The sequence below is a fragment of the Bos mutus genome, chromosome 12 (genome assembly GCF_027580195.1).
Source record: "Bos mutus isolate GX-2022 chromosome 12, NWIPB_WYAK_1.1, whole genome shotgun sequence".
In the NCBI taxonomy this organism is placed as follows: domain Eukaryota; kingdom Metazoa; phylum Chordata; class Mammalia; order Artiodactyla; family Bovidae; genus Bos; species Bos mutus.
This window is the reverse complement of record NC_091628.1, coordinates 28,715,146-28,727,277: the sequence shown is the minus strand read 5'-3', so window position 1 is coordinate 28,727,277 and position 12,132 is coordinate 28,715,146. Positions and strand designations below refer to the sequence as shown.

At 41.3% G+C, this 12,132-nt stretch overlaps 1 protein-coding gene across 1 annotated transcript in view; it reads left to right on the top strand.

Moving 5' to 3' along the window:
• FRY (FRY microtubule binding protein) overlaps window positions 1-12,132 on the top strand; it is a 248,280-nt gene that overhangs the window by 134,156 nt on the left and 101,992 nt on the right. Inside the window, 3 exon segments of the mRNA XM_070380441.1 lie at window positions 6,486-6,744; window positions 8,773-8,955; window positions 11,254-11,340. Coding sequence (XP_070236542.1) covers window positions 6,486-6,744; window positions 8,773-8,955; window positions 11,254-11,340 — 529 coding nt within the window.

The following is a 12,132-nucleotide window of genomic DNA, read 5'->3' as shown; positions in this document are numbered from 1 at the left end:
AGAAGATGACTGGACTTATATGGGAAGCCTGTGAAGAGGCCTTTTTCATAAGCTTCAAAAGAAGCTGGAGGCCGTTCTCTCAGGGGAAGGATAACTCAGAGAGCTGGCCCTCACACTGGGTCCATTGACCTATGAGAAAACGATCCCCTTCAGCTCTCAAGAAGGTCACAGGACAGGAGTGAAGGAGCTGAAGAGCAGTAAATGTGGGTTCCAAGCCTTCACTCACTTTATTCCCCTACAGTCCAGTCACATTTGGATTCAGTTGACTTCTGACACGGTCTCATCAGAGAGGTGTGAGCCCTTTTATTTCAGACAGTCTCGTGTACATCCATGGTACATTTTTACCGGAGAAAAACTTGGTTTGCTTCATAATCGGCAAACCAACTTTCACGCAGGCTCTGCTGCCCCTCACAGCTCAGTTCCCTGAATGAGTGTCGACTGAAAATATATATATACTGATACAGGGTGAAAGTTGTGTTAGGTTTTATTGGGGGCAAAGTAAGGGCTGTAGCCCGGGAGACAGTATTTCAGACAGCTCTGAGAAACTGCTCCAAAGAGCTCTGTGGAAGGTCAAGTATATATGTGATTTCCGTGAAGGGGAAATACGTGAAATCGATTATATATTTTTTGCAGAAGGTTTCTGCTAGTCTCTTGAAGGCAGCTGCTATTTGTGAGGAGCACATGTCACCATGATGGATTTTCGTGCTTTTCTAGATATGAGGAGATACAAGAATTAGGCTCATAAAATCTTCTGAAAATATCTTGCTATCTGAAGGCCTGCTCTGCCAGTTTTTCCCAGAGCACAGTGTGCCTCATTCCTGATCTCCATCCTGAAACTCCTTTCAGAAGGTGTTGGAGGTCAGCAGCTGCAACGGCTCATAATTTAATCTTTGTAGAGGTAGATGGCAAGTGTCAGTTTTTAGTGACAGGAGTTTCAAGGGTTGTCCTCCAGAGGCTCCCTTCCCAGCAATTCAAGTCAAAGTGAAAAGTGAAAGTGTTAGTTGCTCAGTCGTGTCCAACTCTTTGCAACTCCATGGACCGTAGCCCGCCAGTTTCCTCTATCCATGAAATTCTCCAGGCCAGAATACTGGAATGGGAAGACTTTCCTTTCTCCAGGGGATCTTCCCAACCTAGGGATCAAACTCTGGTCTCCTGCATTGCAGGTGGATTCTTTACTGTCTGAACCAGAAGCAAAGATGGGGGAGCTTACTCTTCTCCTTGGCAATTGCCATCTTTTTTCTCTTTAACTTCCTGAATGTTTCCTGCTCTGCCCTTGACAACAGGAAGGACCTGTCCACCCAACAGTCCACAGGCTCTTCGTCACTTCCTGTAGCACTCTAGTTGCATTCAGGGTTTGCTGACCCTCCTTTCAACAATATGAAATAGGCTTGTGAGAATTAAACAATGCATACAAATCACTTAACATCAGGGCTAGAGCACAGTAAGCTCTGAGCAAATGTTAGTTGTTATTTTTAGGCATCTTTGAATCTGAATAACATACTATGCCACGATGTACAGTGCAGTTTCATATACACGTTAGGAAAGTGGGCACACGTTCATTCCTATTTTCAGACAAGGAGCTTGAATTTCAGAAGAGTAAAAGTCAGTTGCTCAAATTTATAGAATTTTCCTGAAGCAGAATGGAAGTGACAGATGTCATTGGTTTTATGCAATTTATGCACTTTTTATGCAGTGTTTCTTTTCAGTTGATAGAACTTTGAGGTCATGCGTTCACAGTTCCACAACCTTTGGTGGTATCTGAAAAATACTTAAATTTACCATTCATCGTTGGTTCTTTAGCCTGTGTGTATATAGCAGAGGGTGGCTGTTTTGAGTAGCCAGGTGAGAACAAACTGCCTCGATAAACCCCTTAATTATATTTTTTTTACTTTATAATTTTATCTTACTATTTTTTAACTTTTTATTTTGTACCGGGGTATAGCCAATTATGGAGAAGGAAATGGCAACCCACTCCAGTATTCTTGCCTGGGAAATCCCATGGACAGAGGAGCCTGGCGGGCTGCAGTCTATGGGATCACAAAGAGTCAGACAAGACTTGGCAACTAAACAATATAGCCAATAAACAGACAATGTTTGTGACAGTTTGAGGTGAACAGGGAAGAGACTCAGCCACACATTACATGTATTACACATGTCTCCATTCTCCCTCGAGCTCCCCTCCCATACAGGCTGCCACGTAACATTGACCAGAGTTCCCAGTGCTACACAGTAGGTCCTTGTTAGAACACTTCATCTTATTTTTGCATTTTAATTGAGATGTAGTTCAAAGCACTGTAAACAGTGGAAGCTCATTCTCTTAACACCTTAGAGAGGAAATTTCCACTGCTTCTGGTGTGAACATTACAGAGGTGAACAGTCCACTTATCAGCATGTGTTGCTCCTCTTAGAAACCCTGGTCTCCCTCTGGGCTTTCCCTTCACAACCATTTCTTCCCCTTCTGCCCTTGGTGATGCTGTGGGCCAGCAGGTCCCTCATACGTCTGATAACCTTTGGTCAGTCCTGCCAGAGTTGAAAGGAGGCTGTCCTTCCTAATGGAGCTTTTCTTCTGGGTGTAGTTTGTGAATTTGCAATCACTCCCAGCGTACCTCCAGCAACAAAACTCTTCAAAGCGACTGAGCCAACTCCACCTGAAGTGGAGCTCACCTTTACGGAATTATTTTTGGTTCAGTGGTTTGTCTGGTCTGACCAACAAAGAAGGTGGCCTTGTTCAGGCTCTGGGTTTTCCCCACTTTACCCACATCCTTACTCAGCATAGTGCTCACACTACACCCTTGACCTACACCCCGGACTCCAAGCAGGGCCTCGGGACCATTGGCCGTGGCCACCTGTTGAATCAGGCCACTCTGGTCCCTGAACCCCATGCCAGCTGCCAGTGGAGAGGGGGATGAGGGGATGACACATGCAGTTGACATTGGCAGTAGCGATTTTTGGGGTATGCTTGACTCCTGTGTCACGGTGGAGTCCTTTCAAGCCCTGTCAGTGGTCTTGTGTGTAACCATATACTTGTGACCCCATTTTCGGCTCCTGGAAACCAGATCAGCTTCTTAGAAATTTTCCCTCAGGTCCCCCAAGCTGGTCAGACTTCCTGAGTTGCCTTCTCTAAACGTCTCTCTTCTCTCTCAGTTGCAGCCTCCAGATTCTCACAGGACTGCTGTTTATTGTAATCACAGGTGTTTATGTTACAGGCAAGAACCCATCCTTTTCCGGTTTCTCAGTGGGGTGGCCCTGCGGGGGTTTGGGGGCGCCCTCTCCTCAGCCACTCATCACTTACTGGACCAGGAGGCTGAGAGTAGGTCGGCCAGCACCACACAGCCTTCCACCACTTCCTGCATCCTCGGGGTGGCTGAGCATCTTTCTCGTTTACCTCTGAGTCTTCTTTTCCTTTTTAGTTAGCTAAAATCTTTTTCCCACTTTCTCTTTTATAATATTCAGTCCCGTGTGTTTCACAAGATGATGCTGTGATTATCTGGTTAAAAATCTAACAGAAGTGAAAATGAGAAAGTTCTGGGTAGAAGAAGCAGCAATTGTATGTGATCACACAGCACAAGGTGCAGGGGTGGGGGGACCCCAACCCTTCTCACAACTTCTTCCTCTTCTCTCTCACCTGCTGCCACTCAGTCTTGCCTTGATGTTATTTTCACCCCATCTCAGTTCCGTGACACTGGACCTTTTTCTTCCACAAACATTCCACTTCTGTTATCAACTGGGCCTTCTATTCCCAAAGCTCTCTCCCCTCCCTGGTCCTGTCTGTTCGTACTCCAGGAATGTTTTTGAGTGTTTTCACCAGTCAAGCATGTGAATACCATTATTTCAAGAGCAGTGGTCACCAAAAATAGCAAGGGCTGCACCAACTTCAGACTCTCAGAGTCCTTATTGTGATCCCACACTGTCAGTTTAAAATGAAGACAGATTCCAGATTGCAAATTGTGAATGATGACAAAGTGAGATGAAGAGTAGAGTGAGTCTCATTGGAGATCCGAAAGTACTGGAACTTCTTAAAAGCTTCATCTAAATGGACCGTGCCATGGTTTTTTTCTTGACTTTGACTCTAAAGAAATGTGCCTGCCTGATTTCTTATATATAATAAAATAGCACAAACTGGGTGGTTTCTATAACAGAAATGGATTGAAATACAAAGGAAGTTTGTGATGGCCTGCCTTGGTCCTTAATTAGAAGCCCCAGGTTTAAGGCCTCTGTGTGTTCTTTTGGCAACTGTGATCTGCTTGATAATTGCAGACTTAATAGCAAGTCTGCCCTGAAGAATTAGCTTTTCCTTCTCAGCATCTTTGTAGAACTTGACTTGCTTTTAGAACAGAAAATACATCTTTCCTGCTTATGAATGAGCTTTTGCCTGGTTATCTGGTCAAATTTGGACCAATTAGTGTACTTCATGCTCTAAAGCAGTGGTCCCCAACTTTTTTGGCACCTGGGATCAGTTTCATGGAAGACAATTTTTCCACAGATGGGGCAATGGGCAGGGGGGTGGTTTCAGGATGAATCAAGCTCATTACATGTATTGTGTACTTTATATCTATCATTATTACATCAGCACCACCTCAGATCATCAGGCATTAGATCCCGGAGGTTGGGAGCCCCTGCTCTAGAGAATAAGGATATTCCATATCAAGTTTTTGAAATGCTGTCTATTCAAAAATATGTAACTGTTCCAGACCTGTTTTTTGGAGAAAACTTTGCATTAAAGATGAGAAGTCCTGAGCTGGAATCCTGGACTTTGAGAAAGTTCCTTAACCACTCTGGTTCACAATTTCTTTTTCTATTGGTTGAGGATATTATGTTCTACTTAATGGGGGCCCCTGTTGACTCGGCCACCTTCTTCTTGAACACTGAACACTTCCAGACTGCTAAGCCCTGGAAAGTCTGTATCCTAGGTATCTTCACTCTCCATCTCTCCCTTCCTCGCGTCTTCTCTTCCTTGGGTCAGGCCCCTGCCACTTGGTGCCTGAGTCACTGTAATGACCTCCCAGATGGTCTCTGCCCTCAGTCTTGTGACTTCTTCAAGGCACCCTCCGTATTCCTGCCTAACTTATTTTTCCCTCAGATGTGAGCCTCATCCTGTTACTTCCCCCTGTAACTTTCAGAGTCAATTCATTTTCTTCCAGTAATAAGAGCTCCCATGCACCAGGTGCTCACATATACTCCATGCTTGGTGTGCTGCTCAACACTGTGCGTGGATCATCTCAGAGGAGCTCACAGCAGGCTTATGAGATACAAGTACAGCTGTTATCCCAGTCTTCTGACTGGGGCTCAGAGGCTGAGAGGTTCAGCAACTAGCACATGGTCACATAGCTGTGCGTGACAGAGGCAAAGACAGCGATCAGGTGCTCTGACTCCAGAGTGTACACGCTAACCTCTTAGTGCTACATCACCTCCTTGGGTGGCCCACAGACCCTCTACCGAACCACCCCGCTCCCTCTCCAGGCCTGTCTCACACCTCACTCTAGCTAACACTCTACCCGGTAAACACAGCCAATCCAAGGGCTGAATCTTAGGAGGGCCTCAAAAATGTGTGAATATTAAATAAGTGAATGAGTAAATCTATAAAGGGTGATGTTAGCTCTAATGCTGCATACCATTGTTGAGATTTAATATTATTTGTGTTCTAGCTTAAATCACAAATACAGTTATTCTTCAGTTGACAAACTCAAGATTTCTCAACTTTGGCATTATCAGCATTTTATTTTACATGAATGTTAATAGAAGCTTTATTTCTTATAATCAAAACACAGAAACTATCCTTATGCCATTCAGGATGAATATTAAACTATGATATAGCTATAACATGGAATACTGATCATAGAATAAGCTGTTGACTATCAGCATTTTCGGCCAGATAATTCTTTGTCATAGGCATTGTCCTGTGCGTTGGAGGATGTTTAGCAGCATCCTTGGCTTCTGCCTCTACTCAGATACCAGGAGCACCCTCCCAAGTTTGGCAACCAGTAATGTCTCTAGTCATTGCCAAAAATCCCTTGGTGGGGGCAAAACCAATTGAGGATAACTGACCTAACTTTTAATTATTCATTTTCACTCAACTTGTGGACGAGTCCCTTAGTTTCTCCAGTACCATCTTGAAGAGTCATAAGCTTTGATACTATTAGAGCTTATTTTATAGTCAGTAATGTATTAAAAAATATATACAGCTAAATGCAACATGGTACCTTGGATTGCATTCTGAAACAGGAAGGACATTAATGGAAAACTGGTGAAATCTGAATAAAATCTGTATTTTAGTTAATAGCATCAAACCAATATTAACATCTTAGTTCTAATCAACTGCCGTGGTTACATAAGATGTTAACATTAGGAGAGCTGAGTGAAAACTGTCATATTAGGTGAGGGTAACCCATTTTCAAACACAGATAAAAGCAAAGCCCTATATGTGTTCCTTTAGGCTATAGAAGGAAAACTAGTAAATGACGTCATTGTCTTTATTCATCTTACAGGCTCTCTATTCATATGGATGATGAACTGCGACATATTGCCCAGAATTCTCTTCAGGGTTTACTTGTTGACTTCTCAGATTGGAGGGAAGATGTCCTATTTGGCTTCACCAACTTCCTGCTTCGGGAAGTAAATGACATGCATCACACACTCCTTGATTCATCCCTCAAGCTCCTGCTCCAGCTGCTTACCCAGTGGAAACTGGTCATACAAACGCAAGGAAAAGTCTACGAACAGGCCAACAAAATCAGAAATGCAGAGGTAATTTTCACCCTCTTCCCATTAATTGATGTTCTTTTACAGAGTATGTGTGTATGTATGTATGTGTGTGTATATATATATATATAAGTGGCAGCCCAGAGAACCTGCTGGTTCTTACTTTCAGCTGTCTAGGAAGTTTCTTCCAAGGAGTGACCCTGAGTTTTGCAATCTGCTTAAACTGTGACCAAGAAACTCAGGGCATGATTATGTCACATCAGGTTAGACTTACTAACAAAGCATTTAGAAAGTAGAAATTGTTTTCTTTCAGAGAATTAGGTTTCAAAATCTGTTTGTATGAGCAGATGACCATAGGGAAGAGATAATAGAGGTGGCTGTGGATCTAGATGTAGATGTGGAGATGGATCTAGGTATGGATATGTATCTAGATATGCATATGGATCTAGAGCTGAATGTGGATATGAATTAGGATTTAGAACTGGATATGAATGTATTTATGGCTCTAGATATGGATAAGAATCTAGAGCAGATATGGATATAGATATTGGTATGAGTCTAAGGTATATGAATATAGATATATGAATATAGAGATGGAGTGGATTATAGAGGTAGATATGGATATGAATCTAGAGCAGAGATGGCTATGAGTCTAAGGCATATGAATATGAGTATAAACATGGAGTTGGATGTGCATTATAGAGGTTGATGTGGATATGAATCTAAAGCAGATACGGATATAGATATGAATATGGATATAGGGTTAGATGTGGATGCGGATATATAAAAGTTAGCTGCCCACTGGTTTCTTTTGTCCCTCAGTTCAGTCACTCAGTCGTGACTCAGACTCTCTGCAACCCCATGAATTGTGGCACGCCAGGCCTCCCTGTTTATCACCAACTCCTAGAGTTCACTCAAACTCATGTCCATCGAGTTGGTGATGCCATCCAGCCATCTCATCCTCTGTCGTCCCCTTCTCCTCCTGTCCCCAGTCCCTCCCAGAATCAGAGTCTTTTCCAATGAGTCAACTCTTCGCATGAGGTGGCCAAAGTATTGGAGTTTCAGCTTTAGCATCAGTCCTTCCAAAGAACACCCAGGACTGATCTCCTTTAGAATGGACTGGTTGGATTTCCTTAGTCAGCCACAAATTAGTTGCTTTCTCCACTATCCAGAGAAGAAAGTAGGCTTGTGGTTTCTTTATTCTTTCATGCCTCAAACCTGAATGGTAAAAAATAATGATAACATTTTGAAGAGCATTCCTCATTTACACTGAGGAGGAGTATAATCAGAGGAGAACCCAGGCAGCATGACTTGGCACTGGCAATGAGCCCATAGAGGAACTGTTTGGCTGCAGAAGAGCTTAACTGAGGGTCTGAGGAATGTCAAGGCTCAGGAAGTATGAGAATATTTAGATCCCAGATGGGCTGACCTCAGAGAGCAGGTTCAGGGCATTTCTCCATCCTTGTGTCCTATACTCGCCGAAAGATGACAAGGAGGAAAACAAGGGTTGCACATGCTTATAAAAGGAAGCTGGAAATGAAGGCGGAATCTGCCCTGTTGTGTGCTTGCTCTTGTTTTAGACTCACTTGGTTTGGGAAGTTTCAGAACCCTTCTCCTTAACGTGCAAAACCCAGATTAAAAACTAACATGAAAACAGGTCACCAAATCTGATTAGAAAGTCAACGTTTGAAACTTCAATTTAATTAACTAAAATAGAGAATTCGCTATAGAGAATTTAAGTAAAACCAAATTAGGTCACTTTAAATATATAGGGTCATCTCAAATGGTGTGGATAGAAGTGGTTTTTATTCTTACTAATAGTCTTTGAAAAGGTATTCCTTTTTAGAACTACCAGAGGGTTGATGGTATTCCACAGTAGTAAGTGATCTGAAAACAAAAAGGGATCTGTGGTATTTCATGAATAATAATGAATTCCTAGACACGTCTGGTTCTAAGCCAGTGTAATTTATGCTGGCATTACAAGGTCAAATGTGCCAGACGTACATAGAGGAGTGGCGACTGCTTCCACCGTTGTTTCTCTGAACATAGAATTTTCTTTTCATTGCGCGACAGCTAATTGCCAACGGCTCCAGCCACCGAACCCAGTCGGAGCGAGGTCCCCACTGCAGCGTGCTCCATGCTGTGGAAGGTTTTGCCTTGGTTTTACTCTGCAGTTTCCAGGTGGCCACACGCAAACTGTCTGTTTTAATACTCAAGGAAATTCGAGCTTTATTTGTCGCTCTGGGTCAGCCTGAGGTACGGATTGTTTTTCTGAATTTTCCAATTCATATCTTTCAACAGTTTCAAAGTTTAAAAACTGTGAAGAATGCATTACTATTTTATGTACTTTCATGTCACATGATGTCAACAAATAATTTTTGAAAGAGGGTGGGTTTTTAATTGTGAAATCGTACTTTTGATCTGCAGGAACTAAGTTATATATTCTGTGGGCAATAGAATAGACCATTCCTGATTTTCTACGTGATGGTGCTTTGGGAAGAAGTGAATCTTATGATTCAGTAACAGAACATTTTCTTTCATAATGTTCAGAGTACATAGAATTAAGTTGTTATTACATTTATAGTAGAGAATGAACTAAAACAATGCATTCCAGTTTAGAATGAGCAAAGTATCAAACATTCTATCTTACTGAAAGTTGTTTAATCTCAATAGTGATACAAAAATGGCATCACAAGAAAGCATGTCCTCTTGAGACAAGAGAAATGAGCTAATTAGTTAATTAATGATTGTCTCCAGCTGTTCTTCGGCACTCGGTCAAGTGCTGTACGCCCTTGTTTTGGTTAAGGGGTAAGGTTAAGGTTCATTGCCTTTCAGCACAGGTGGCCAAACCCTATCCATAAGTTGATGAAAGAAGGACATACTTCACATGCTTATTTAGAAGAATGCTACTTTCCATTTTCTTGTTCTTAATCACTAATCTTGGTTTTAAAATGATCATTGTCTTTACAAAATATTTTCAAATGTATCCCAGTCCTTTCTGTTCACATTTCTACAGCAAGCTTTCTGATGTGTTTTAGGACATCTCTGGGATCTCGTGAATGGATCTCTTAGGACATGGTGTATTTCGATAAACCTTCATTAAGTCTCTATAGTAATAATGATAATTATTATTGTGAGGCTAATAATTACCTGAGAATAACCTCAGGTATAACCTCACAAAAACCTGAGAATCAATACTGTTTTTGTTCCCATTGCACAGATTCTTAGAGTGACGTTTAGGGAGGTTAAATGCCATACCTAAAATCAGCAGCTAGGATGTGGCAGAGCTAGAATTGAAAACCATATTTATATATGCCTCTAAAGCCCAGGTTCTTTGCTACTTCAGCAAGCTGTGTTAAGTATGCTTCTCATATGGTGCTTTCTTTAACCAGCCACAGCTGGTCTTTTTAGGTAAAATTTTTTATTGAGATACGAGCAACATACAACAGTATTTGTTTCAAGTGTACAGCATTCCATAGTTGTTTATATTGTGAAACGTTCACCACAACAAGTAATTAACATCCGTCACCACTCACGGCTACAGGATTTTTTTTTCCTTGTGGCAACTTTTAAGATCTACTCTTTTAGAAACTTTTAAATTTGCGATATGGTTTTGTTAACTCTAGTTGCCATGTTGTATATTACATCTGTGTGACTTATTGATTTTATAGCCAGAAGTTTATAACTGTTTTCTTCCTTTTCCCATTTTGCCACCCCTCCCCCAATCCCTGGGAACCAATTAATCTGTTCTCTGTATCCGTAAGCTTGGTTGTTTTTTTGTTTGTTTTTTTCAGCCACAACTTTTTTGAAATCATTCTCATTCATATGCAAGTATGAATGAGGACATTCCAAGTAAGGACATTCCGAAGCTTTCCTATAAGGGTTCTAATTAAATGATTTCATATTTCTGAGCCTCTCTATATTAAAAATGGCAAATATACACATGTTCATGTGTATAAGCACTATTCATGTAGAAGAATTTCCTGTAAGATGTTTTCTCTTGTGCTTTTTTCCCAGTTTGCTTCTTTTACCAAATAGCTGTGCCCAACATAGGGACCGCAGAGAGGGTGCGGTCGGTCTCCGGTGCACTTTCTTTGGGACTGAAATTCAATCATAGTCAACAGTTAATGTTATTTTAGCAGATCAGTGACTTAAGTATGTAGCCTTATCATGGTCTGGCAAAGCATACTCTCGTGGCTTTTGCATTCCTTAAAATTAATGACGACCTGAACACTTTAGTGAATAAGGTGTGATCCTAAGGTTTAGATTCCAGTCTCATTAAGTGTATGTACATGAGTTTTTGAAATTGAAGTGTCTTTTTCAGTACGAGGTCAAATTGGAGCTCTAATTTTCTTCCTCTGAAGCTTGTAAGACTAAACTCAGAACCGCAGGGAGTTTTACCCCCTACCTTTCACACCTCGGCACTCACTTTTCTGTGCGAAAACCCTTATCACTACCTTGCAAGCTGTTCTGCTGCTTGTGCTGGACAAAGGCGGTGGGGAGGGTGGAAGGGCTCATTTTCCCATGGAGACTAATCGCCTCCCTTCTGTACAGGACGATGACAGACCTATGATTGATGTCATGGATCAGCTAAGTTCCTCCATCCTCGAAAGTTTTATTCATGTAGCAGTTTCGGATTCAGTAAGTACACGTTTGATCCTGCTTGCTGATAATCATTAAGTATAAGCTCTGGGCCTCTCTGGAAAAGAGATATGAAGAAAAAAACTATGTAGAAGAATTCTGGGGTTTTATGTCAGGTTAATAGACTGACACAGATGTGCTTAGGAAAACAAGACTTAGTTTTTTAGATACTAGTTCTGGAGACCTTCAGATAAATTTAAAGGAAAATTTGTGAGACTTCCCTCGTGGTCCAGTGGCTAAGACTCTGCGTTCCCAATGCAGGGGGCACAGGTTGGATCCTGGTTGGAGAATTAGATACCACATGCTGCAACTAAACCCTGGAGCAGCCAAATAAATAAAAACTTTATTTAAAACAGAATTTGAATCTGAGGAAGATGGATACAAATTTTGCAAACTGAAACTTCAGAAATTTCTCAGGATCCTTTAAAAAATGTATTGGTTTTATTTATTACACTTAAAGCTCTATATAGCCTATATTAATGTGCTTTACAATTTACAAGATGCTTTCACAGTTATTCTCTTTTTTGAATAGAAACTCAAAAATGATGAGGCCATAGTTACATAGTATGTTAGGGCCTGAACTTGACCATATCTGGACTCTGAGCATAATAGAGCTTGACACAAGCTGCTACACAAATACATTCTTTGTCTTATTTTATTTTTTTAAATTAATTATTATTGGACAGTCTTTGTTTTAAAGCACATATTGGCAAATTTTTAATTTCTGATCAAGTAGAAGGGAAAGTAAAACGGATTTTAATTACTTGATTTAAAAAAATCAGTATAACACAG